This window comes from Protopterus annectens, chromosome 7.part1 (genome assembly GCF_019279795.1).
Source record: "Protopterus annectens isolate FY-2018-M chromosome 7.part1, PAN1.0, whole genome shotgun sequence".
In the NCBI taxonomy this organism is placed as follows: Eukaryota; Metazoa; Chordata; order Ceratodontiformes; family Protopteridae; genus Protopterus; species Protopterus annectens.
Genome location: NC_056740.1, coordinates 338,255,912 through 338,283,354, shown reverse-complemented (window position 1 = coordinate 338,283,354; position 27,443 = coordinate 338,255,912). Strand labels below are relative to the sequence as shown.

Here is a 27,443-nt window from a genome sequence, read left to right as displayed (position 1 = left end):
GGAGTGATGTTAAGTGCGTGCATTATGTGGTGGATGCTGGCACCTGACAGGCAGCTGACCGTAACTTTCTCCTTATTCAGCCTAGTGAGTGGGACATCAGTGTGCCTTACTATTGATTCACCTATGACTAGTGTATTGGGTAAGTTGTTTTGCCTTAGGGACTTTGGTTGAGTGGCACACTGTTTATGTGAGCTATGTGTTTCATGGTTTGTGCTGAGATGGGGTGGTTGTTTTCATTTCTGTCTCGGAGGTCTCTGTTGTTTGGGCAGATTTTTTTTTAGATCCTCCTCGAAAGTAGGTGTGTGTTTTGTGTTACTATGTGAGGGCTGTGGTAGTGTATGTTCTGGAGGGCTGTGTGTTGAATGGGTTGTGGTGCAGGTGTTAACCTTCTCCTCTTGGCTGGCTAATCCAGTCTTGGCCGGAAAGTGCTTGGCTTCCAGTTTGGCTATATATGTGCATCTCTCACAAGTCATAATGTTGGGAGGTAAGAGGAGAGGGTTGTCTGTGTACATAAGGCAGTTGCTATATTGCCTCAGGATGCCCAAGTTCACTAGGTTGACAGGAGAAAGCACAGGGAACTGACCATTAGACATGCCTGGATAGATGCTCAATATATTAAGTAATGGAGCTATTATCTTACTTTCCTTTGTAAAGAGTTTACTGCTGGTAGCAGTATATATGCTACAGTAAATGCTACATGTACTTCTGAGCAAGTACTGGACTTAAATTATCCAGTTTGAGTGCAAAAATGTGAAAACTAGCAAGATCTAAGGGAAAATTTGAATAGTAGACTTTCTGGCTCCGGTAATAGTTTACTCTAGCTTAGCGGTGCTGCACGTCGTGCAAACCTGCGCAAACACAGGTTTTTAAGGCAGAAAGTTAAAAGGGATAGAAAGCAGCCCAAAACGGCCAATAACGTACAATTTCAGAGCCGGAAACCACTCCTCTAGCGATAGATAGGCTGCTCAATGCTTACCACTTCCACTGATAAGCAGAAAGACTTCCCTCTACCACAGCAAGGTCTGGATAACTCAGAAACTCAAAATACAGTCCTGGAATCAGCAAATCTAAAATCTGGACTATTTTAGCTAGAGAAAATGGCGGGAAAAGAGCAAAGAGATAGGATTTTTTTTTTGAAAAACAGACAGAAAAACAATTTAAACAGCAGTAAACACACTTTTAAGGCACAGAAAAGGCTATTGCACTTGAGTGTGTAGCCTACAACAGTAAATACAGTATAAATAACTTAAAATGACTAAAAAGTGCAGTATCAGTAAATGCAGTAAGCTGAAAATGGCTAGTTTAAAGTGTGAAAAGCAATTATAGGCAAAACAGGCAAATGGAGGTACTTATAGTTAATCAATCAGGGCACTCCTATGGACTAGGCTTGTAAAGGCTTCAGGGCCATTAGACTAGTACACACCTATGAACCTATGATACAATGATAAAAGCAGTGTCAAAAGGTGCACTTAAACAAAATATACAATAAATGTTTGTGTCTGGTAAAATTGGAGCAGAGTCACAAACTTCCAAAAAAGCTCAGCTAAAAAGCATCAAAAAGCACAGGCAGCAGCTTAGCTGCATCATAAAGTTAAATTAATAAGAAAAAAGACAGTATTATTACCTGCATAAAATAAAGGATGGGGTCCTACTCATACCAGAAATGCTTTAGAAGAACAGAATACTGGTGTCTTCCTAAAAACACATATTGCAAAACCTTTTGAAAACAGCCTACAAGCAGCATTTTCTTTGCCAAACGCCCTTGTGAGAAAAGCTCAGAATAAATCAGGCAGGCACACACACACACACTAGGAATTGATAATTACTTAAACTTTCTTCATTTTTACTCTTAGAATTGTCATTAGCCGACTGAAAAGGGTGGGGGAGAGAAGGAAACTGACAGAAACAGAAACAAAGGGAGAGAGAGGATTCTGTTATAAAAGTGCATAAAAACATCTGATAGCTCTGTGACTTTATGTAAGACATTCTGCCATTTTCAATAAAAAAGGAACAGGTACACATAATATTTGGAGAACAGTATAAAACTTCAGTGTATATTTTTTAGTTCACAGGATCAGCCCAATGGGGCACCTTCCTGCACCCAGTTGACCATTTGCCCCTGTGCAGGTAAGAGTCAGGGGTTATAGAGCAGGTCAGGCTGCAGATCCTGCAGTCTGTCCTATCTCCATCCCTTCATTATCATGCATGCATACATCACTACCCCACCCCCTCATTAGCATGCATACTGAACTATAGCTGCTGTTAGGAGGTTCATGTGAACTACCAAATACGCACAACCTCCTTACTAAGCAGCTCTCTGCTATGCACTGTAAGCCCACCAGGCTCCATGCTCTAAGAGATGCACCTGCACTCCTACAGGTGTCATCAATGTATCAATCCAAGCTGCAGTCCTCCTTCCAGGATGGGCAAGCTGGTTTGGCAATTTTCTCCCATCCTATCCTTGCCCAATCCCTCTATTGTTTAAGTTACTAAATCAAACATGTCACCTGGGGTTCATGCAGGGTTTTGTCTCACTGCGTCATATGGCTGGGTCAAGTATATTTTTGAAAGCCATAAGTTTCCATTACTTATGCTTAGCTGAATTATCAATTTTATCACCATCTGTAGAAACTTCTAGAGGAAATTATCACAATACTGACAAACAAGCTCAGACCCAGTAGGAACAGTAACAATTTACAAATGAGAAATACCACATCAAAAGGCTCTTTATTAAGAAAACAAGTAAGATACAGACTTTAATAACTTGTAAGCCAAAACCTCTGTAACAAAGTGGACTTTTGTCAGTAAGACAAACATAAAGTGGAAGACAAAAAAATAGTGTATAATATTTCACTTTAAACAATTATTTTAAGCAATAATAAGAAAAAAAAATCATTTTCCTCACAGAAAAACACAAGCATAAGACTGTAAGATGATAGATACAAGTATTCTGATGGGGCAGCAAACATTACTAGTGCGCCAACATATAATAATTTATCCTGCCATCATAAGTGGGCTATAGAAATAATTAAATTATCTCACAGAAAAACAAAAGATTTTAAGATGATAAATATTAACAATACTCTAACATTTAATAATGTCTTCTGTCATCATAAATGTCCTATTGAAAGGCATGCAAAATATGCATTAAATAGTAGTCATCCATTGCCAAGAGAAAACTTAATTAAAAGACACATAATAATAATAATAATAATAATAAAATAATAAATACTGAGATGGAGGAGGTCTACATTCAGTGGATGGTGGAAAAGAGTGAGGTTTTCTTAGATAGATTTTCTGATCTATGTCACTGTGTCTAGTATCATCTTGTGACCATACCTGGCTTATTCCATCAGATAACCTCTTAACATTAACTGTCAAGGGAAGCCCTATTTGGACTGTATATGCCATCAGAGCTGGCATAACCATTTGTAATAAGCATCAAGAAGTGAGAAGAAAAAGGAAAGATAACTGTTTGAAGAACTTTTACTTTGTATTATGACATCACATCTGACTTCAGTCTATTACAAACGGGAATAAAATAAAGAAAATTTCAAGAGCCAAACCACCATCCAAAAGTCAAAGGTTCCTGTTATTTGTGGAAGAGAAACAAACAGTAACATATATAAACATTAATTATAGCATCAGATCCCTGTCTGGTTAAATATTTACTACAATTAGCATAATAACATTAACAGCAATTAAACAGGTAATCTAAATTGTGGAACTATTGGAGAGTCAATAAAAAGCAATTATGTACAATAACATATATGTACACGTGCATGAGATCATAAACAGATACACAAATGCGCACGCACATGCACACATGTACACACATGCGCATGCAAACATTGCTTAGAGTCGTTTTTGAATAGCTCAGATAGCATTTCATGCAATTCTTTGACTGTTATATCAGTCATTGGTATATACTCTCTGTTCATTACTAATAATTGTAGGCAAAAGATAGTGCACACAGAATTTCTTGAATACAAATACTAGTCTCCCACATGCTCATATTTCATGTAGTAGTGTACTAGGGATGGAATGTTGAAAATATGAGACCATGATGTTAAAAAATGGACATATTATTATCCTATCCAATTAGTGTAAATTCATATCAGGAGATCTGTAGTAATTGGTAAGGGCTAGCCCTCTTAGCTCATCAGCTGAAGTTACCTGAAGGCTTACAGGGTATTTAAATTATCTAAAATATTGACTGACCTCTTGATAAATTTCATTAAAGGTTAAGGCCGCAGGAGGCTCTAAACCTCTGCTATAAACTGAGCAAAAAACCCACACAATCTAATTATCCTATATCAACAGTGAATATATATCAGATGGCAGTTTAATACTAACTTCTGACAACCAGATCTTTGAAACTGTGGTTAGTATGTACGGATTGTACTGTACTATTTGGTTATGCAACCCAGGTATCAACCTAGTCACTGGTTTAGTCACAAGTTTTATAAGGGTTTGACTATCATATCTAGATATATGAAATATGCAACAAAGTATGATACTATAATGAAGATAGTGGCCTTCAGAATCTTTTAACACTTCTAAGGCATGTTTTACTTAGTTCTGCATTCTTGGATTTTTGGCAGCAATTATCCCAGTCAATTGTTTTCACTGTAATTTTAGCTTTGATTACTTAAATTTCTCAACAGGAATCTTGAATATCAATTTCTAATCAACATATGCCCTTGGCTAACAGTAGTTATTTAATACAGAATAATGGCATTTTGTTGTCTTTGTTTGTATATTTTGCTCTGAGTTTTTCAATAGTGTCAGATGGTAAAAGAGAGACAGACGCTGCTTCATCTATACTTCAGTACATGAATGCATGCTACAGCTGTAAATTGTCAACAGTTAACCTTAAAGAGATATTTTATTCATAAATAAAATTGTAATTTTATTCTACATAAAAGAACCAACACTGCAGGTTTTTGTAAAACTGAACTGGAAACAGTTGCACACCTTGCTGCTGGTTGTGACATACTAATGTCAGAAGAACTGTATACTGAAATGCATAATAATGTGACCAGACTGTTACACTGGGGATTGTGCAAACATTATGGTATTGAAGTGGCTGAAAAAGACTGGAAACATGAGCCACAAAGCATCATAGAAAATGATGACGTTTATAACACATGGGATCACCCATTACCAACAGTTTAAAAGATAGATGCTAGAAAAATGGATATAGCAGTCCAAGAAAAGAAGACAAAAGTAGCATTATCATTGAAATCACCACACCCAGTGACTATAGTGTCTTATGTACAGAGAGACACACAGTCATAAAATATCAGAATCTGCAGGCAGAAACGAGAACAATGTGGAAGAAAGATACCCAGACAGTTCCAGTAGTAGTAGGAGCAACAGGTATTATAAAAAAGAATCTACAATCGTATTTAGATATGTTATCAATACATGTAACCCCATATGAATTGCAAAAGGAGTCATTACTAGGCACATTGCGGGTGCTGCGAAGAGCACTTTTGGCTGACATCAATGATTGAAACAATACTAATTTCATGAACTTTAATTGTACTTTGACTTAGTAATGGGGTCCATTCCCATCATAGTATTAGAAACCCAAAAGATTTGGAGAAATTAAAAACAAGAACACCTCCCTACATGCACTAACCAAAGCCTCACATCAAAGTGAAATCTGCTCAGCATCACTTTCTTAGGATGCCATCTCATGAATATAGGAAGAAATGAATTGTAATGCCTGGTACAGATGGTGAACTTGCAAAGCAAGAATGAAGTTTCTTTTTTGGGTAACAAGTACATTTTGACCTAGAGTTGAGAAATGACTTTCAGATTCAGGATGTGAAGTAAAGAAATGTTGATATTTTAAGTTTGAAATTAGTTAATTAAAATAGTCTGAGTTATAACTCTGAGTCTGAAAACACTATGCCAGCTCATAACTTTAGTGGGCTGAACTATTTGTGCCCCAGTGTTTCAGTATAAATGTCTTATGATTGAATTAGCAAATTGTAAACATTCTGTCAGAAATATATTTTCATACATTTGTGGAGATGCCATTTAGGACAAATTTGTGCAGGGAAAATGTGATACTTCATGAGTTACAACTCCATAAATTTTAAACTGGCAATTTGGGCCAAAAGAATTTTAACTATTGCAAAGGTAAAAAAACAAAAAAAAGCATTTTACTGTATTTAACAAAGACTCATTCCATTGTCAGTACCCATTAATTTAGCACCTCATCTCAGGGCCTCAAATGGTGAATGATTGTACTTCCAATTTGCAATTCCCTCCCAAAGTTAAAGTCCTGGGAATTACATGAAGTCACATTTCAGGACGAAACCTCATGTCATGTACAGCATCGGCATAATTCATAAAATGTGGCCCCAAAGAAGGCCTCTTGAAAATATGGTCCTAAATATTTGAAAATGGGCAAAGTTATGAGCAATGATTTCCAATATTAAATGTAAGCTCCTTACTTTGGATGTTACATGCAGTTCTGGATCACTATTTCCAGAGATCTTAGGATTCTGGGTCATATACTACGTCACTGCAAATGAATTGTTATGCACTGTGAACTGCTGTTATTTAGTTATTTTAGTAGAGTTTGAATCTTCATGACCTCAAGAACTTTATAATTCCAAGCTTGATTGTCACAACAGTGTTTATTTTAGTTCTTGCAAATTCATATTCATTGCCTTATTATGCCTTCTATCCACACTTTTTTTGCTCTTCAAATCCAGAGAAAGAAGCTTTTTTTCGTCTGAGTCTGAGGAGAGGAGACAGATCTGGGGATGGCCCCAGGTGCAAAACTAGTTAGTTTGTGTGGTGTGTGTGTGTGTGTGTGTGTGTGTGTGTGTGTGTGTGTGTGTGTGTGTGTGTGTGTGTGTGTGTGTGTGTGTGTGTGTGTGTGTGTGTGTGTGTGTGTGTGTGTGTGTGTGTGTGTGTGTGTTTGTGTGGTTGTACTGTTCCATATCCATATTCAGTTTTAATGGTTGCTTCTTATTTTGCAAGGAGAGTCCTCAGGAGGGAAGTAATGTGATCTGATATTATCATTTGTCTAAGAACTTGCCACATTTTGATATGGTTGGCATAGTCAATGACTTTAGAGTAGTCAGTAGAAAATAAAGCAGGATAGAACAATTTCTTTGAAAGTCTCTTGCTTTTTGTATTTTACAGTGGATGTTGGCAATTTGATCTCTTTTGATGCTGCCATTTCTAAAGCTTTGGAAAATTTTTCAGTCCATACATTACTGGTGTCTAGTTAGCAGAATGATCTTGAGAATTACCTCATTAGCATTTGAAACAAGTGTAATTGTTTGATAATCTGAACAATCTTTAGAATTACCCTTTTATAGAACTGGAATATAAACTGACCTTTTCCAATTAAATAGCCACTATCCTGTTTTCCAAATTTACTGGCAAATTCCATGCAACACTGTGACAGCGTCATTTTGGAGGATTTTAAACAATTCAGATGGAATTCCTGACTTCCTTCAGCCTTGTTATTAGCAAGGCTTTCTTGGATCATTTCTAAAGCATCCACATACAGCCATTTTGACTTCTTAATCTTCTATTTAGAAAACATTTGTTGTCACCTCCTGGACAATATTCCAGACTTCTGTCCATACTTCTTCAGGTCTTGTTTTGTTGACTGTATAGACATCTTACATCTCTGACTTCAAAATAGTAGTCAGTCTGATTTTTGTACTGGCCATCTGGTGATACCCATTTGTAAAATCGTCATTTAGGTTTTTGGAAGACAGTGTTTGCTATGATCAGTAAATTATCTACCAGTCTAGATCCTGCTTCATCTTATAATCCAAGGCAAAATCTGCCCATTATTATAACTGAACTTTGACTACCAACCTTAGCATTCCAATCATCTGTGATGAATGTAATATCTTCTTTTGGTGTTAGTTTTAAAAGGTTCTATAAATCCTTATAAAAGTGGCCAACTTCCTCCTCTTGAGCATTACTTATACCATTGTAATGCTCAAGAGGAGGAGCATTACTTATACCATTGTAATGTTGAATGGGTTGCCTTTTAGTCTGAGACAGATATTTGGTGGGGGGTGGGGTGGGTGGGTGTAACCAAGCACTGATTTTGGCATGCTTTTATTAACTATGATGGCTACTCTACTTTTGAAAGATTCTTGTCTACAGTAGAAAATATGAGGATAATTTGAAAGAAAATGGTCCATTCCAGTTCATTTTAATTCACTAACTCCCAAGATGTCAGTGCTTGTTATCTCTGTCTTAACCGCATCAAGCTTATCTTGGTTCATAGTTCTTACATTACAAGTTCCAATATGCATAATTCTTTGCAGCACTGAACTTTTCCTTCATCTCAGAGGACATCAGCAGATGGACTTCTTTCTGACGTTAGTCCATTTGAATTATTAGTTTTAGAACTACAAGCATTTGTCCTCCACTCTTCCTCAGTAGTATTTTTGACATAGTCTGGTTGCTGTTGTCTGTGGGGTTTCTTGGAATAAATACTAGTGACTTGCTATTGCCTTCTCTAGTGTATCCTATTTTGTCTGATGTTATTGCCATGATTTTCCCATCTTGGGTGGCCCATGGCTTTACTGAAATACACAAGCCCTTTCATCAGGATAAGATAATGGTTCAGAAACAAGACTGATTTTTTCATTTACTTTGTAGAAGCTATTTTTTTTGGAATAGAATTATGCAAAAAAGTAATATAATTCATTAAATAATTGACGTGGTGGGCCAATATAGATATAATATTGTGACCCATAATATTAAGAAATGGCTTATTTAAATAGGTACAACAGACCAAAATAATGAAGAATAAAAATAAATCCATTACCTAGAGTCAGTAGTGGAAGCCATGACTGTTATCATACAGGGATCTAGTTTTGGATGGGGATAGCAAAGGGGTACTGCAGCCATGGAGAGGGATTCTTTAATTATTAAAGATAAGACATAACTGATTATATAAATGCATTTGGCTGGGATTCAGAAATGCATATCACAATGTACAAGCCTGCTTTTCATCTTTAACTTTAACTTGAACTTTACCCACAAATCCTTAATTCACACAAAATCATTTGGGGCTTCTTCTATACCTCTGTCCTAACCAAAATGAAATGCATTTAACACTCCCAGTTTCTATTGCAAAAGAAGTACCTGTTGCAAGTGCAGTGACTACACCTGGAATTAATTGTGCAAAACAGGGAGGCATATGATAAAGCTAAGATTGTGGTATCTCAGAGCATTCCCCTTTCTCTAAAGCACATCAAAGGCAGAGTTGGTACACATAAGTATTAGGGTATATATGGAATGCAGTCCCTCCATCAGGAAGTGCAGGGGGTTATACCTCCCTGCAATAAATAAATAAATAAATAAATACATATTTGACAGGTATAATCTCAAGTTTGACAACTGTTTTTTTTTCTTGAAATACTGCTTATTTTTTAAAAGTGTCGGGATTTGCAATAGCATGTCTCACACTTCTGGCAGAGGTTGCAAAACAGCATTGTCATATATTTTACATCAGGGCACATCATAACCACAACTCAATGCCAACCCTTAAATATATTTTTTTTTTATCTGAGAATCAAAAGGATTTCAGAAAGTTTCTATCCAAAGTTTAGTCTTGAAATAAAGGTTGCATGCAATAGTACTGCCTTAGCAGCTGGTCTTAATAACATATATCAAAATAACAAAGATTTCAGCATAAAGAAATGTGTTGGATATGTTAGTATATCACCGATGCCTCTCTTATTCATCAGTGTAATCATGTTTTTGTCTCTGATAAAGCCAAGATCCAAAGATCCACACACCTTCATTATCTCTCCTGCCTCTGTAATAGATGACTCAGACATCCAGTGGCCCGTGTCTTCACTCACTCTCTTTTGTTGTAAAGTCCTAGCATTCTCTATCTTCGCTTATACTGTATTCATCAAGTTCATCATTTTTCACAGTAGCAGACTGAAGAATCTCATGTAAATGCCAAAACTAGCCTATACTTTCAATTATATTTGCAAATTCAACAAGCCATTGCTCATGGCTTCTCCAACCTTTCAGCACAGCTGTCTTCATTCTATGGTACATCAGGAAAACTCTTTCTTCTACTAGCTTCTGATTCTCATAAACAGATCATGGCTCCTTCCAACTGCTTTGTGTTACCAAGAAATTCCTGCTGCACAGAATAAGGGAAATTTCCTGGTGCTCAATTCAGATTACATCTAACCAGTATAAAGTCCAAATGAAAAAACAAATTTAGTGTGAAAAACCATGGAGACTTTTTATTAAAATAACTAAACACAATGAATATTTTAACCTTTGAATTGACACCATGACTTTCTCAATGCAAGGAACACCAAAGAGTAGGTTCCCTCTGTGCCGTTTCTCATATATTGTACAGAGATTAACTATGAGTGCAGCAGACAATAAACCAGTTAACTGTTACACTGTTATAGCAACTTATGTATAATTATTTATAATGATTATGCATATGTTATTCATACATAGTATGTCTATTTTATCATTTTTTTTGTTTTAAATCTATGTTTCTTGTTTAACATGGCTTTAAACCCATATTTATTAATTGTACACAAGGTCTCTGACCATGAAATGAAATCTTAAAAAATGATATGCCATTATAACATTAATTATCAAAATCGTGTCACTAACTAGAGTACAGACTAATGGATATCTTGAATTTCAACTAGGGGACCATGACATTGTGCAGAAGACTTATTACTGTACTGTTACAATGAAACAACAAAGTTGCTTGTATACCTGACAGACTTCTGATGAACTTCCGTTACGGTGTTTCTTTGCCTGTAATAATCTCGCATACTTTGCTCAGCAGCATACTGGGTAGTGACATCATCATCATCGTCAACAACAGCTAAAAAGTTATCCATGTTGCACTGTTCATCATTCAGGCACAGAATGGTTCTGTTTATGTTAAGCTGCTACAATCACACCAAAGGAAAGTACTGGCACTCCTGTGGAAATATGAACAACAACATAAGTTATCGACTTAACATTGATAGTTCCCATGCCTAAGCAGTCATTGTCTGCAGATTTGTCTTAAACTATTTAAGTGTTACACAGCTCTGATTTTGATTTGGATGGGTAGAAGGTAGTACGTCATACTCAATTAAGATGCTAATATCCTATATACAACAAATGAAAATAGGACAAACACCAAAATTAGCATTTTAAATATTCATAAGCCTTGATATCCTTGACGTGTCTAAAATGGTGTGGCAGCAACTTTTAAGAGCTCATCTAAATAAATGAAAAAACATTAAAACTTAAGATTTTGTTGGGCATAGAAGCAAAAATGATAGTGAATCTTATCTGATGTCAGAAAGAAGAATTCTAGTGTCAGAATCAAGAAATCCTGCTTTTTGTATAAGAAATCAGTTTTGAATGCTGACTGACCAAATATCCCTTGTCAGTATAAATAGTAACCATCCTCAACAAATAATTCTAGCATCAGAGGGTGCAAATAAGTGAGACTAAAGATTTTAGCATCCTAATTTGCAGTCCAGAATTTAAGTACTAAAATAGATATCTTAGATCACAATGTCTAAAATGAAAGCTTGCTGCATGACCAGAAACAATAACTACCTGACACTGAAATCTCATTGATTTTGCTGTAAATATAGTTACAGAAGAATGAATTGATAACCTTTTTTCTATTGCATCAAAGCCAGTGAAATCATTACTTGTGGAATAACCTAAGGATTCATGACCTACCTGATGGAATGTAAAACAATAATATGCTTATATTCTTAACACCTATTATTCTTCTTTTTAAATCTCACAAGAAAAAGTAACAGTTTGTTAAGTTTTTTTTATTTAAATCTTTTGGCTGAGAATTATTCCAAACATTTTCTGTTACACTGATCACATTGTAACCATCCCTAATTTATTAAATATCAAGTTATCTATCTGTAAATCATGTATTCATGCATTCATTGTGCAGTTACCTGCTTTATCTGATTTAGTGTTGAAGGGCAGTCATAGTCTATCCCCAGCACTCAATGTGTACAATCAGGAAACTAAATCTGTATAGGATGCCAGTCTAGTATAGCATGCACAGACTAACTACAATTATTTATCCAACACAAATTTTCACAATTTCTTTTTTACTCCATAAAGTACTTGCTTAAAATGCATGTTTTATCACCACATTATTCTACATTTGAACATATTTGGTATATCTATTATTTATTATAACTGTTCTGTGTTTAATGCCCATAAAGAAGAAGCAAGTGGATAATTCCTTCCTAGTGAGCTGACTATAAAATGGCTTGCACTAAATGTAACTGTCCCTAATAACTTTTATAATTATAGAAAAATATGTAGTTACTGGAATAGCTCAGATACCCAACTGCCCCAAATCACTTTCTGGTTAAGTGCCCTGCTCAGGGTTACACAGCAGACTAATGAAGAGTGCGGGAAATCATAGCCTGTGCCACAGGAACTAGTTTGCTAATAGTGCAGCCTTAATCTTCTTAGCTAGTTGCCAGACTCATAAATTTAGGTTCATAAAACAGAGATGACTTTTCATAAGGAGACAGACTGTGTTATCACAGAGTATCCTCTGCTAAACTATGTTGCTGTCATATTTTTAATTTGCTTAACTGCAGCTTCTACCTGTTATGATATTTTCCTGTACATTGGTTATGGCTTCACTTAATCTTCTGTTCATTTAAATTATATTCACATTTATGTATCATATATTAACCAGTTTGCAGAGTAATCGTAGGTATAATCAGGCTTGTGGGATTAATATATAAATTGTCAGGCTTCTTGTATAATTATTCAGTATAGAGGTTAGTTGCAGTTGTTAGTTCAAATCCCACATGGTAGACTTTGTTTTGTGCTGGACAAATTGAGCTGAAGGCCAGCAGTCAGGTGTGTATTTAGATTCCATTGCACAAACAGAAACACATTACAATAGTTATGACAGTGGAATAGCAAATATAAGAAGACCGTACACAGCTAATAATAGAATGCTTCATAATGTATGCCTTAGGCCACAAAGACATATATAGTATAACAGTTCTGATATAGTGCTTAGTAAAATGAAGGCTAAGATATTTTCCCTGAATAATACATTTCTTGATTTGAATGTTGTACATTTTTACAAATTCTAGCAGTATATAACACATCCTATATTTGAAAAATTGGGGCAGTGATACCACCCAGTTGTGACAATGTGAACTCTGATTATAATATTGCACCTGATTTTGGAACACAATTTTATCTTTACAGACTCAGATATATGGAGAAAGTTAGGTATTATACAATATCTAGTCAATATACAATGGAGATTCATATGTGTAGCATTTATAATAACTTTTTATCATCTAAATACATTAGTCTATCAAGTAAATGATATGGCCTTACATTTCTTTCTGGGAATAATTCCAGATAAAATACATAGCTACTAGAATCTTTCCATGTAGCTTTGATTCCATACAGATTGGACTTCAGTTATTCTGGATATAAATGTATTCACTATTTCCAGATTCTTAAGTAATTCAACTCTCAGCAAGGGAGGACTAAGATAGCTATTGGGGTCCTCTTCCTTATTAGGGTGAAGTTTCCGGTGTCAGAGAGTGAAAATTAGAAACTTGTTATGCAAGTGGGCATTATATTCTGCATATCACTCAAAGCACTGTCTTTTATCCAGACGGGATCTGGAAGTTCGACTGCAGAATCCTACACTAAGGCACTGTACGAGCACATCCACTCGTGCATGAATCGTGCCATCCCAAATAGAACCAAGATGCTCTTCTCCAAAAAAGGAAGCCAATTTGGTGGTCCCCTGCTATAAACAAACTATACAACAGAAGGAAGAAACTGTTGCAAAAAAGAGGAAAATCCCAGGATGCAAAAAACTCCCACACCAGCCTCAGTAAGAAGCTGAGATCCCTCATAAAATCCTCAAAAACTAGTTACGAAAATAAAATTGCCAAAGATTCCAAAGACAACCACAAGGCATTCTATAGTTATGTCAAAAATCTAAATGGCAATGCTCAGATCTGCTTTGAGTTACAACAGAGTGGCATTAAATATACTGATCCCAAGGGTATTGCCAATATCCTGGCAGATCGATTTAGTGCCAACTTCACCCCACTCTCACCACCTAAAGGGCCCATCTCAATACCAAAAGATTGCCAAATTCCGATAATCATGGCCACACAAGACATTCTATAGTCATGTCAAAAATCTAAATGGCAATGCTCAGATCTGCTCTGAATTACAACAGAATGGCATTAAATATACTGATCCCAAGGATATTGCCAATATCCTGGCAGATCGATTTAGTGCCAACTTCACCCCACTCTCACCCCCTAAAGGGCCCATCTCAATACCAAAAGATTGCCAAATTCTGATAATCACAGCCACACAGGTAGAAACCGCACACTCCAAAGCTAAGAATACAGCATCCATGGGACCAGATGACATCCCAGGCTGTGTACTACATGAACTACAAAATGAACTGGCACCTCACCTAAGTGTCATGTTTAATCATAGCCTCACCTCAGGCTTTGTGCCTACTGAGTGGCGCACATCTACAGTTATCCCGCTCCACAAGGGAGGATCCACCTTGGATCCCGGGAACTACCGCCCCATCAGTCTGACAAGCCCGATTTGCAAGGGCATGGAATGCATTATCATGGAACGTATAAACAAAGACATTGGCAACCTTCAAACACTAGACCCCACCCAGTTTGGGTTTGTGAAGGGCCAATCTTGTCTCCTGAATCTGATTGACTTCTTCGAATCAGTCTCCAGAGCTGTGGACGAGGGTAAGGCAGTCCACACAGCCTATCTGGACCTCGCCAAGGCCTTTGACACCATCCCCCACTCTGGAATCATAGATAAACTTACTAAGCTGGGCATAAATCCCTATGTCACTCGATGGGTTGCTAACTGGCTTACTGACAGAACCCAGACAGTAAAAGTAGCCGACTCCAAATCCAGCTCCAGACAAGTGACAAGTGGAGTACCTCAGGGTTCAGTCCTGGGACCACTCTTGTTTGGCATCTACTTCTCTGAAGTACCGGCCAACAATAAGGGACTCTGGCTAGCAAAGTTTGCAGATGACTGCAAACTGGGAGCCATTATTGAATCCCCAAATGATGTGGATATTCTACAAAAGGGCCTTACAGAAACAGATGCCTGGTGCCAGAGCCATGGGCTCAAGCTTAATGCCAAGAAATGTATAGTTATTCCCCTTTGGAAAAAAACATGTACCCATGAATTACCACATAGGTGGCAGGACACTAAACATCGAAAGTGTGATGAGAGACTTAGGGACACAGGTGGACAGTGGTCTCACTTTCGATAACCACATTTCCACAACAGTCAGGAAATCCTTCTATATGGCACACCACATCACTGAGGGCTTTTCATCCAGAAAAAAGGAGGACATTGTCCAACTATACTCATCCCTCATTAGACCCATTATAGAGTATAATGCCCCGTTTGGTATGTACCTCACAAGGCATCTGCAACAGCTTGAAAGGCCACAGAAATACCTCACTAAAAGAATTACAGGCCTAAAGCAGATGCCATATACTGACCGTCTAAAAATACTCCAGCTATACTCCGTGGCATATCGTCTACTCAGAGGCAATCTCTGCTTAACATACAAGGCCATGCCAAACCCTGAGCTGTTGGACATGCTCCACTTAAAGAAATCCCAATCCCTCAGAGCCACATGCTCCAGGGATCTAAACCTTGTCATCACAATGAACAAAACATGCTGGAGGGATAGGTTCCTGACCCAGAGACTCCCCATACTCTGGAATAGACTGCCCATACATATCAAGCAGAGTGCCTCTTTGGCCCTCTTCAAAAGGAACCTTGATGATTGGATGGGAGATAGGAAGTTCACCCCAGGGATCATGTCAGTCGCCCTGCTAGACAGGGGCCTGGAGAAGTAAATATTGTGGGAAGGAATATCCAGGGAATTGTTATGGCTAGGCTTGCATAGGCCCTAGGGCTGATAGCCTAGTACCAACCTATGAACGTGTGAACCTATGAACCAGAATGGATCATCATCTTTCTGCCAGGACTTGAGTTTTTAGATCCTGCCCTTAAGGTATTTACTCACAGGGCAAGTGAAATGGTATCCAGACTACCCCATACCAAGCTTGCCATTGCTTAATTATCCATCTCTGAGTTCACTTGTTATACTGTACATTTAAGCTAGACTATCAATATGATGTTAAATAACCCATTTTCCTTAACAGTGGTTTGTTAATAACTTTATTAATAACTGAGGGCACCTTTCCAGCAGACATTTATCTATAGAAAATGTTTGGTGGTGGCTTGGATCTAGGTAGGGTGAAGGCAGGTACATTTCCATTTAGTGGACAGGTGTTTGAAAAGCTAGGTTTTGAAGTTTTCTGAGTTTGGTATAGTTCTTAGAGTGGAGGGGGGAGAATTCCATTTTTTACCTACTGAGAAAGAGAGGAGGAGTTGTCCAGCAGAACATTTGGGCTTATGGATAGCTATCAAGTTTTGATGTTCATATCTGAGAGTTCTATTAGGGGTGTAAGGGGGAAGGATATTAGCTAGAGCTGGACATTTAGAAGGGTGAAATACGAGTCTATGAGCAGTGGTGAGTTGGAGGTAGTTTAGGTAGTTTGGGAGTTCTAGCCAATTCAGAGATTGCAGTTTGCGGCAATGATGGGTGGAATGTTTGGATTTGGTGGCAAATTTAGAGATTTTATTATAGCAGTTTTCTAGTTTGGAGGTGATAGAGGAGGACAGGCTGGTAAGGAGAGGAGCTCTGTATAGTAAGGAGGGCAGAAGATAGGTAGTGGCCAGAGTGTGCCTAGTAGAGTGTGAGAGAAAGTGATTATTCCTGTATAGCATACCAAGTTTTTGGTGGGTTCTCTTAATATTTTGCAGAATGTGGATGTCGAACTTAAGGTATTCATCTATAGTAATGCCGAGTAGTTTGGCGGCTGGAACCATTTCTATAGGTGAGTTGGTTTGACTCAAGACTCTGAAAGTATTGTTGTTATAGGAATGAGTCTTTGTTGGGGGGAACAGTAAAATTTTAGATTTATTGGCATTGAGGGAGAGGTGGTTTAGGCGCATCCAGTTTTCGGTGGTTGAAAAAGCAGTTTGAGTTTGTGTCTTCTAGGCATGCAGTCCTGGAGGTGTTTAAGCAGCCTCCAAAGCACTGTCTGGTTAAGTGAGTTGCTCAGTGTCACACAGTAGGTAAAGGAAGGTAAAAAGATTCAAACCCTGGCCCCTTATCACAGGCGACAGCTCATTAACAAGTCAGAGCTTTAGTCCTTTGCACCATCTGGCACAGCAACAGCTTTTAAATAAATGCAGAAATTCTTTATAACCCGATCTTGTAAAGAAGACTGACTGTATCACAGTGTCAGTGGTACAACAGGTAGCACACTTGCTTTTGTTGAAGAATGATGTGGGTTCTCTTCCCACACCAGGGAGATGCATTCTTGACACTGCAGCAGGAGTATAAGGGAAGTGCTGCATTTCTAAGTGTGTTATCCTTTGGATGAGATGTTAAACTGAGGCTCCATCTGCCTGAGTTGGAGGTAGTTCGGGTGGAAGTAAAAGATTCCACGCCACCTATCAAAAAGTGTAGGGGACACATTTCCCTTAGTCTCTCCTGAAAAGAGACTATTAGTCTAGTGGGACTAACCCTGTCAAAAAATGATAAATAAATAATATGCAATAATGACTACAGATCTGATCATCACTCCAAAAAAAGGCAGACTATTACGGCCTGACAAATGTTAACGCTTTTGCAGTTTCTGGTGGATGTAAAGACAGTACTGCAAAATATATTACTGAAATGAAAAATGTTTAGAATACATTACACAATCCAAGCCTATTGATAAATTAACTCATTATTTAGTGCAATGAATAAAGTAAAATAAATATGATATAAATGCTGCAGTAGCCTTTGTTCAACAAGCTACAAGTTATGCAAACTTCAGAAATATTGCTGCATACAATATATAATTTTTGGTTGGGAAGCTTCATGCTTGCAGGACACCTATATCTCATTTTTGGCCTCTCTATGTGTTCTTTGTCATCAACAATAGTTATCCTCTCTGATATCACTCAGTACAGGTCTGACCTACTTAAATAGCTAATAATGGTATATTATTGCAGCATACTCCTCCGGAGTCAGAGCTGGGTTGTGGACCAATAGGGCCTGGAGCAACATAATGAATCAGGTCCCACCAATCACACCAATTCTCCATTACTTAGGTGTCTCTCACTTTATCACAAACACTGTTCAAACCTGTCAATGTACATATTATTTTCTTCTTTTCTTTTACAATTATCAAAGACATTTGAATTTTATTTAAAAAGTATTTCAGATTTTTCAGAAAAAAAAACACTTGACGGCCATTTATTACACAAAACAAAATACTCACATTAAAAGCAAGACTTAGCATGATAAACACTACACTTGTCTTCCCTTGTATCTCACATTTAGTGAAAATGCATTGAGTAATCCATTAAAGTACAAGAGGCATGCTGGGATTCTTTCCCAAACAGTGCATTGTAAAGTATTAATTAGCACCTATGTGAAAGGTGCAAGAATTCAAAAGAAAAATGTGTAATGCATTTGCCAACATCATACAACACCCTACAGGGCACAAATGACCCTTTACAGGAGCAGCCCAGGAGTACCAATTGGTGCAATAACTTCAGCAGAGTGCCATAGAAGACAAATGAAGGCTGGGGGAATCAATCCATGTACTACAGGAAACCACTCTTTAACAGCTCATAGCCTTATTTATCTGCATCAAGTGCTAGGAAAAACTACCATAGCCCTAACAGTGCATTTCAAACCTGTGTGCCTACAAAAAAAAAAACAACTTAAATTAGAAATGTATTTATAGCTAACATATTATCATTAAACTCAGACTTCATGCTGTCCAGTTTATTCACAGCTAAATAATAAACACTCTATTGTCGCCTCACAGTAAGACGCTGTCCGGTTCGATTCTTAGCTAGATCGTCTTCTGCGTGGAGACATGCATGAATGGGTGTACCTTCGTTCAAGGTTGTACATCAGGGCTGGTAAGTCGGCACATAAAAATAACTACCAATCATTAGCGGACCGGAGTTCCGCTGTGGTGACCCCTGACCAGGGAAAAGCTGAAAGACACAGCAGCAGCATCAACATTCAAAAGAACAAGGAAATCAAAGATCACATCCAAAGAAAAGGTCTCATAGGATGATACCCCTGTTTATTATAATCGGTTTCTTTCCCTTAAATCATATCTTCTCTGATGCGGAGGATTAAGGTTCTTGTCTCCAGCAGCAAAGGTACAGTGTTTGACTCTGTGCAAGTCACTTAACTAGTCAGCCAACATTAACTAGGGCATTCCACATAAACAGACACACACACACACACACACACACACACACACACACACACACACACACACACACACACACACACACACACACAAAATCTAATCACTACTTTTCAATGGATCTCATTGCTGCAAAATAAATTTATTTCAGTAGCGTTCCTGGATCCTGCAAGCGAATGCACACCAATTTATTGAACTATGCTTCTGCAACACAGCCTTTCCCATGCTGACTTATATATCTCTTGGTATAATTGCTCCATTCTGCTTTAGACAATTATGCCACATTCCTGGATGTCTCCCATTGACTCTGCACCCAATGTGGGACGTAGAGACAATGAAAGAAAGACAGCATCAGGAAATATTAAAGGGAGGGAGAGAGAGACAGAACATCAATTTGGTTCAACTCTTTACAGCCATTTTTTAATAATGTTATATGGCCTGGACAGGCCCCCCAGCCACCACTGGGCTTTAGGCAGCTGCCTAAGTCCGTTTGTGCTGGATCTTGCCTTGATAATATTGTCTTTAAAGCATACTATCTGGGACAGACTTCTCCAAGTTCTCACCAATGATAGATGGTAAAAACATTTGCAAAGTTCCTGACTGCACAGCAACTGCATATATGATTTTTGCAACTGTGGCTACTGGCACAGAACCCCATGATATGAATCGAATACTGGCATTTCTGCAAGTGTGCGTAACATCCTCCTGGAACCCCAGATTTACACCTTATAAGAATATCATGTATTTTTCAGAAGACATTAAACACCAGGAGCTGTCATTGTAATGACATTGTAATGATCCTTTATAGCAAAATATTTAAAACTGTCTACAATAATACCTTTCAAGCTTTGTTTGCCAAAATGAGTGACATAGTCTATAACAAGTGGGCAGAGTAAGTTACATATTTTAATACCTGAGAATGTAAATGTAAATCACAGTCCAGTCAAATTTAGTGTTTTATTTATTTTTTTAATTTTAATTAGTTGCTAATAAGGTAGCTGGTGGACCAAGCATCCTTTTTACTCAAGACTTGGGGACAAATGAAACAAGACAACTAAACAAGATGGCAGGGCAATCAGGGGAGTAAAGTAATAAGCTAAAACGCTCATAACAAGCTAAAAAGGACAAAATGTGATGCTGTGTCAAAAATTATTTTGCTAGTACAGTATGATCAAACTATTTGATTTTAGTACAGAGTGCCAAATGGTTATATAGGGATTCAACACACACAATATAAGTAACTTAGTTTTTGAATACTCAAACTGCACATAGGTTATACACTGAATAGAGTAAATAACTTTCTAGCATTTAGATGATAATTTAATTCAGATTAACACTTTTACCGGACACACACTAGAATGCAGTGTTTTCCCACAGTAGTGTTATATAAATTACACAAATTTATGCTTTAAAATACTGTTGCGTATTATGCGACATTGGCTTCTTTGTACGGTACAGAGGGTTTCTGAGAGCTAAAATGAGTGACAAACTTCATAATGTAGCAGCTGAGAGAGGTATTTAGAATATGTTCTTAACGTGGCATCATAAACTCAGAATTCTTTGAATCATTGCTTAAAATACAGTTTCAGATCTGTTTAAATCCCATCTTAATCACATATCAAGTTACCATTTCAACCAATGATGACTATGGGAACTGGAAGTAAGGAAGCTATGCCAGTGGCCAAAAGAATATGTTGCAAATTTCATTAAAAGAAAAATGAAGAGGAAATTGCAGCTTTATCTTCTATGCATTCCAAATAACTTAGTATAATTATAAGGGTTTATTTATTTATTTATTTATTTATTTTGTAAGTTGTTATACTCCAAAACATGGGCAGCAGAGTGGCATAGCAATTAGTTTTTTTTAGCTTGTTTCTCAGCTAGGGTGCATTCTGTGTGGAGCCTGCAAGTTCTGGTTCCATAAGGACTTTTGCTAGGTACTCCAGTTTCTTCCCACATCACAAAAACTATCGATGAATAGAGAATCTCTCCAAATTGTCATTGTCCTTGTGTCTGTGTTTATCCTGTGATGGTCAGGTGGTGCCCATTCAAACTTTGTGTGTGTGTGTTCATGTGTGGGTATATGTGTCTCTGCATGCACATGTATAGTGTGTGTATGTGCTTATCATGTAATAGTCAGGTGGTGCCCATTCAAACTTAGTTTGCATGCATCTATGTGTGTGTGTGTGTGTGTGTGTGTGTGTGTGTGTGTGTGTGTGTGTGTGTGTGTGTGTGTGTGTGTGTTTATGCTGTGATGGTTGGATGGTGCCCATTTAAAATTAGTTTAACTACCTTGCACTCACTGAACTCCTATCTAAGATCTAGCTCTCTACATAACCTTGAATAAAATAAGTGGATTATTTGAGAATGAATGAAAGAATTCATATTATACCTCATAATGATATTTTATTTATTCTTCCAGTGACCAGTCTATTCCTACTAGGCTAGCAGTCTCTTTATAGGGGAATCCCAAGATGGTATTTAAACCACTACAGGAGATTTGGCTAGGGTATTGGGGAATTTCACCAACTCTTTTCAATAGCTGTCATGGGATCTTTTACATCTACATGAGCTACCACCAACTCATGAAGATGGAACCTCAGTTTAATGTCTCATTCTAAGGACAACACACTCAAGAGTGCTGCAGTGCACTATAATCAATCCATCTTCCTGGTGTAGGAATAGAACCCAAAGCCTTCTGCATCGAAGGTGAGTGTGCTGCCTGTTGCACCACTGACACTGCTATTTTTGTAATATTACTTATATCGTAATTAAATTTAGCCCTGTAGTAGTTAATACTAGACTTTTTTCATATATTTGCTATTGATTCAGTATTCTTATTTATTATGTAACCCTGGTTTTATTTTTTAAAGCTGAGGACTGACTTAGTGTGTTTATTTATTATGCAAATCTGCTTTCAGCATTCTTTTATCACTGAGGATGACACCCTCTGATCTTTTACTTAGTATATCTTAACACTATTATATACATATCTTTGCATTATTGTTGTTGTATTAGTGATTAAAATGCTTAACTCACAGGCCCAAGTTGCGCTATTGGTTAACAGTTAAACTGTTGAGGAGATGGGAGGGTGGCCTAATGGTTAAGGTGTTTGCCTTACAAACACAAGGTGCAGGGTTTGAGTCTCACAAGGGATAATTGGCTAGGCTTAAAATGGCTCACAAGGGCAGTTAGCTTAGTACTAACCTATGAACCTAATACTGCTAACCCCCTCTTCCATACTTGAATATGGGCAGCTTGAGACTTGAGCACTATTCAGTTTAAGAATACTTGCATAACTCTGGGTGTTAGGTGCCACACTCCATATATAAACAAAATGTTACATCAGATTTATTTCTATACATATGCTCTTTATTTTGATTTAGGTTCTTGATTATGTTTTTTCATACTCTTTTTTTTTCCAAAATCTCTTTATTTCAATTTTCTTTTTTCAAATAATAACAACAATATGGTAACTCAAAAACACAAATAAACAATACAAATACCTATCTAAAGAAAACATATACACAAGAAGTCACTACATCTTCAAGTAAAGTATGAGAATTCTTATGTTCATTTGTTCTCATAAGGGATAGTTAAATGGGGATAGTCTATATATAAAGTAAAAATAGAAATTTAACCATGTATTTGTATGTTTATGGAAAATATCTAGTTACACATATACTAAGAGAAGGAAGAAGATGCAAGAAAGACTGGTTATACTACATTCATTTTTTATTTAAAGGTTAGCTTTTCATGACAATTTGTAGACAAATTTTATTTGTCAAGAATTATATCTAGCAAGTAACCCCAATATTTTTGGTAATAGTGTTTGTTTTTTGTTTTTGAATAAATTAATTTGTGAGATGAGATATATTTGATAGCAAGATTGCTAAAATTTTCCCATGTAATTGGTGACATGACATTCCAGTTCTTTGTAATAAAGAATTTAATAAGGGCACACATCGTAATAAAGACATGTTTTAATATTTTTTGGGAGTTGATTGATATTAATGTACAATATAGCTGTCTCCCAAGTAAGGGTTGATTTTTCATATCCCATCTTCTCTAATCTTACTCCCAAGGAACACCATAAGCTGTGTATCTTAGTACAGTTCCACATGAAATGTAAAATATCAGCTGTTTGATCCGGACAATGGGAACATATAGACGAAAAGTTAGGATTGAATTTATTTAATTTAGATAAGGTATAATATAGATTGTTATTTACCATAATTTATGTATATAACAGCTTCTTGAAATTAATTAATTTGATTGTATTTTCAATGGCTAGTTTCTTATTTTCTTCAGTCAGTGATTGATTTTTCATTTGCCAATAGTTTGAAAATAATAAAGAATTCTGATGTTTTGCACTCATTACAATTTTATAAGTCCTAGAAATTGTTTTCCCGTTAATTGCAAGATTTTCAAGTATTAATTTAACTAAATCTATGTTCTGTAAGTCAGTGTGTATTTGTGAGAATTTAGCATTTATAAGATCATGAAATTGGTTTAGGATAATACTATATTTCATAGGAAGTTTGAGTTCAAGTCTCATTTGCCCCGTGTTAGAGTATTTCCATTGGCATATATCCCATATTGTGTAGTCTTTTATCAGGGGGTAGTTTGTTAGATTTACTGGTTTATTATTTATTAGTAAATTAGGATTTAGGTGTAACGGTTGTATAGGGGAAAAAGCGTCAGCTAATTGTAATGATTTAAATAGTTTCTGTGTTGTAAGAGTCATGTTTTTAATTAGTGGGTGTAAATTCTTCGTGTATATGCTAGCCTGGTTTAAATTCAAGAATTGTAAGGATTTGATAATACAGCCAAGGGATTTCAACTGTTCATACCAGATTTTGGCCCACTGTGGTGTCCAAGTATTTATATACGAGTCATAGTTTATTATTTGTATTAGTCTGTATACAGTAATTATACTATAGTAAAGCTTAAAATTGGGTAACCCAGTCCCCCCTTATCTTTGGCAAGTACAAGTTTTGCATATTTAATTCTGGTAGATTTGGGATACAATAAGAATTTTGATATAGCTTTTTCTATGGCAAGGAAGAAGTTTTGGGGAATATTTGAAAAGGTAGCATTTAATTGAAAGAGGATTCTTGGTAGAAAATTAATCTTGACAACACTAGCTTTTGACAGTAGAGACATATTAATGTTCTTCCATCTATCCATATCATTTTGAATACTAGTCCATGTAGTTAGCAGGTTATTGTTTATAATATCTTTGAAGTCAGAAGTAAATATTATTCCTAGATATTTTATCTGGTAGTTTATTTTGATCTCACTCATAGGAAAGTACAATTCTTTATGCCCTATAGGATTGAGGGGAAATGTGTGTGACTTGTTTAAATTTAAATTATAATTTGAAACTACTGAGAGCTCATCAATAACTTTAAGTATTTTTGGGGGGTCAGTAGTGGGGAGTTGGAAGTATATATTTAAGTCATCAGCAAAGGCCGAGTATATAAGATTTGTATTGTGGATTCTGGGAATATGATGAAAGTGTTTTTTGTGAAATAAACAGAAGGAAGGGTTCTAGATAAAGATTAAATAGGTATGGTGAAAGAGGACATCCTTGTCTTGTACCATTGGATAAGAGTATAGGGTTAGTTATAAGTTTATTTACCTGTATAGTGGTAGAAGCTTTCTGATACAGAACCTGGATCATTTTAATAAATTATTGAGGAAAACCATATAAAGGCAGTATATTAAAGAGAAAGTGTAAGTTTGCTCTATCAAAAGCTTTAGTTGCATCTACTGTAAGGGCATATCTGGGGCATTTATCCCTATTAAGTAGTCTTACAATGGTATCTAAAAGGAGGGTGTTGTCACTTGTTTGCCTGTTTGTCATAAAGCCCATTTGTTGTTGGGAAATAATAAAGGGGAATATATTCTTAAGTTTATTTGATATAACATGGGCTAATATCTTAAGATTAGTGTTTATGAGGGCTATTGGTCTATAATTTGCTGGATCTATTGGGTCAGAATGCAGTTTAGGAATCAACACTGTCTTGGAGTTATTTAAGTATTTGTCTGTTATACCATATTGTATTATATAGTTGAAAACTTTTAATAACACTTTGGAGATAGGTTCCATGAATAGCTTATAAAAATCAGATGTGTATCCATTAGGTCCAGGGGGTTTACCTAATTTTAGTTTGTTTATTGCAGCTTTTATCTTTTTTAATTGTAACAGTTATTTTAAGAGTTTCCTTTGATCTTCTGTAATTTGTGGAAAGTTTATATTATGTATAAAATCCTCAAATCTGTCTGTAGATGATGATAAGGTTATATTGTATAATTTTTTATTAATATCTTCAAAATTGTCCACTATATCTTGATCTTTATATTTCACCTGTCCTTCATATTTTATTTCTTTGATCCTAGGAGGTCCACTTTTTATGTTAATTAGTCTAGCTAGGAATTTTGATGGTGTTTGAGCCCATTCTGAATATTGATATATTGACCTTAATTCTAAGAAGGAGATATTTTCTAAATAGTGTTTGTGTAATTGTTTTTGCCAATCAATTATTTTTTCCTCAAGTTCTTTAGAATATTTTTCCTGAAGTTCTAGTTCAGCAGTGTTTATTTGACACTCTAGTTCATTCTTAAGATTGTTATACTTTTTTTTGAGCCATGCAGATTTTTGAATAATAATACCCCTGATGACCACCTTGGTAGCCACCCATCATATGTCATATGGAATTTGAGTGGATATAAAATCATTTTGAAGTTGGGCTAGCACATTCTGAATTTCTTGTATAGTTTCTTGGTTTTGTATAATTTAGGATTTAACGTCCAGGTATTGAAATAGGAAATATTTTGTTTATGAGCTTGAAAGTTTATTAAAAGTCTAATTTTGGAATGATCTGAAAGAGTTCTAGGTGATGCAACATCATTTAATTTGTTAGAAAGGAAAGCAAGGGAAATTAGAAGAGCATCTATCCTGGACCAAGTTTTATGAGTGGCTAAAAAGAAAGTGAATCTTGTTATTGTTTTATCATATTGAAATTTACCATAAGGGTCAACTAGTTCAAATGTATTTTGTAATTCTTCAAGTGCTGTAGTGGTAGATTGTGACTGTCTGTTTTTATTACATGATCTATCCTTATCTAGATTTAGTAAAGCATTCTAGTCCCCACCTACAATAAACAGATGATTTGGGTATTTGGCTAATATATTAAAGATTTCATAAATGAAGAGCTGTTGATTTGAGCAGGGGCTATATATATTAAGAAAGAGTAATGGTTTGTTTAAAGTATGATATTCAGTAGTAAATAATACCCATCTTCCCTTTGAGTCAGCTTCATAGGAAGTAATCTCTCCTTGGAAGGATTTATTTACTATAATGGCCACTCCCCTGGACAAAGAACTATAATTTGCAGCAACTATTGTTTTAACCCATTTTCTTTTCCTTTCCCTAACCCAAAGTTGGTCATCTAAGTGAGTTTCTTGCAAGAAAGTTATATCAGCCTTAGTTTGGTATGTGAGGTGCATGATTTAATTTCTTTTCTTTTTATCTACCATCCCTTTAACATTCCAAGAGTCTATGGTTATCATTTTTTATTAATATTGTTGAAGTTTCTCATTAGTTGATACACAAAAATACAGTTATAAACTTTTTCTGTTAGTGTATTTATCCTAAGAATAAATGTTGTGAGTTTTATACTCCTAAACTCTAAATAGGTGACTAACCACCCATCCCTCTGTATTTGTAAATGTGCACGAGTTAAAAAACTAAAATAAACTATTATTTTTAACAACAAGGAGTAGATATATATCAGAGGGATGTCACTAATACCCATACTGTTCCAAATGCGAACAGTCATCAGCTAACAGACTGTGCCCATCCCACTCCTTTTATTATTTATATACTGCATATTCATCTTCAGACTTCTTAAAATATTATATTAATTGTACCCTTAGATATTATATAGAGAGAAAAAGAAAAGTAGCTTTTATAAAAAATTTAGTAGTAACAGCAACATATATAATTCTTAACATTTCAAGAGTTATTAAAGAGTTAACAAAACAATATTTTCA

At 36.1% G+C, this 27,443-nt stretch overlaps 1 protein-coding gene across 2 annotated transcripts in view; it reads right to left on the bottom strand.

Annotated features, from left to right (window-relative positions):
• Positions 1-27,443, bottom strand: part of ASB14 (ankyrin repeat and SOCS box containing 14) — a 568,121-nt gene that overhangs the window by 476,109 nt on the left and 64,569 nt on the right. For both annotated transcript variants that reach the window (XM_044078761.1, XM_044078762.1), the window contains exon 2: positions 10,765-10,976. In XM_044078761.1, coding sequence (XP_043934696.1) covers positions 10,765-10,892 — 128 coding nt within the window. In that variant the 5' untranslated portion in view covers positions 10,893-10,976. The remainder of the gene's footprint in view (positions 1-10,764; positions 10,977-27,443) is intronic.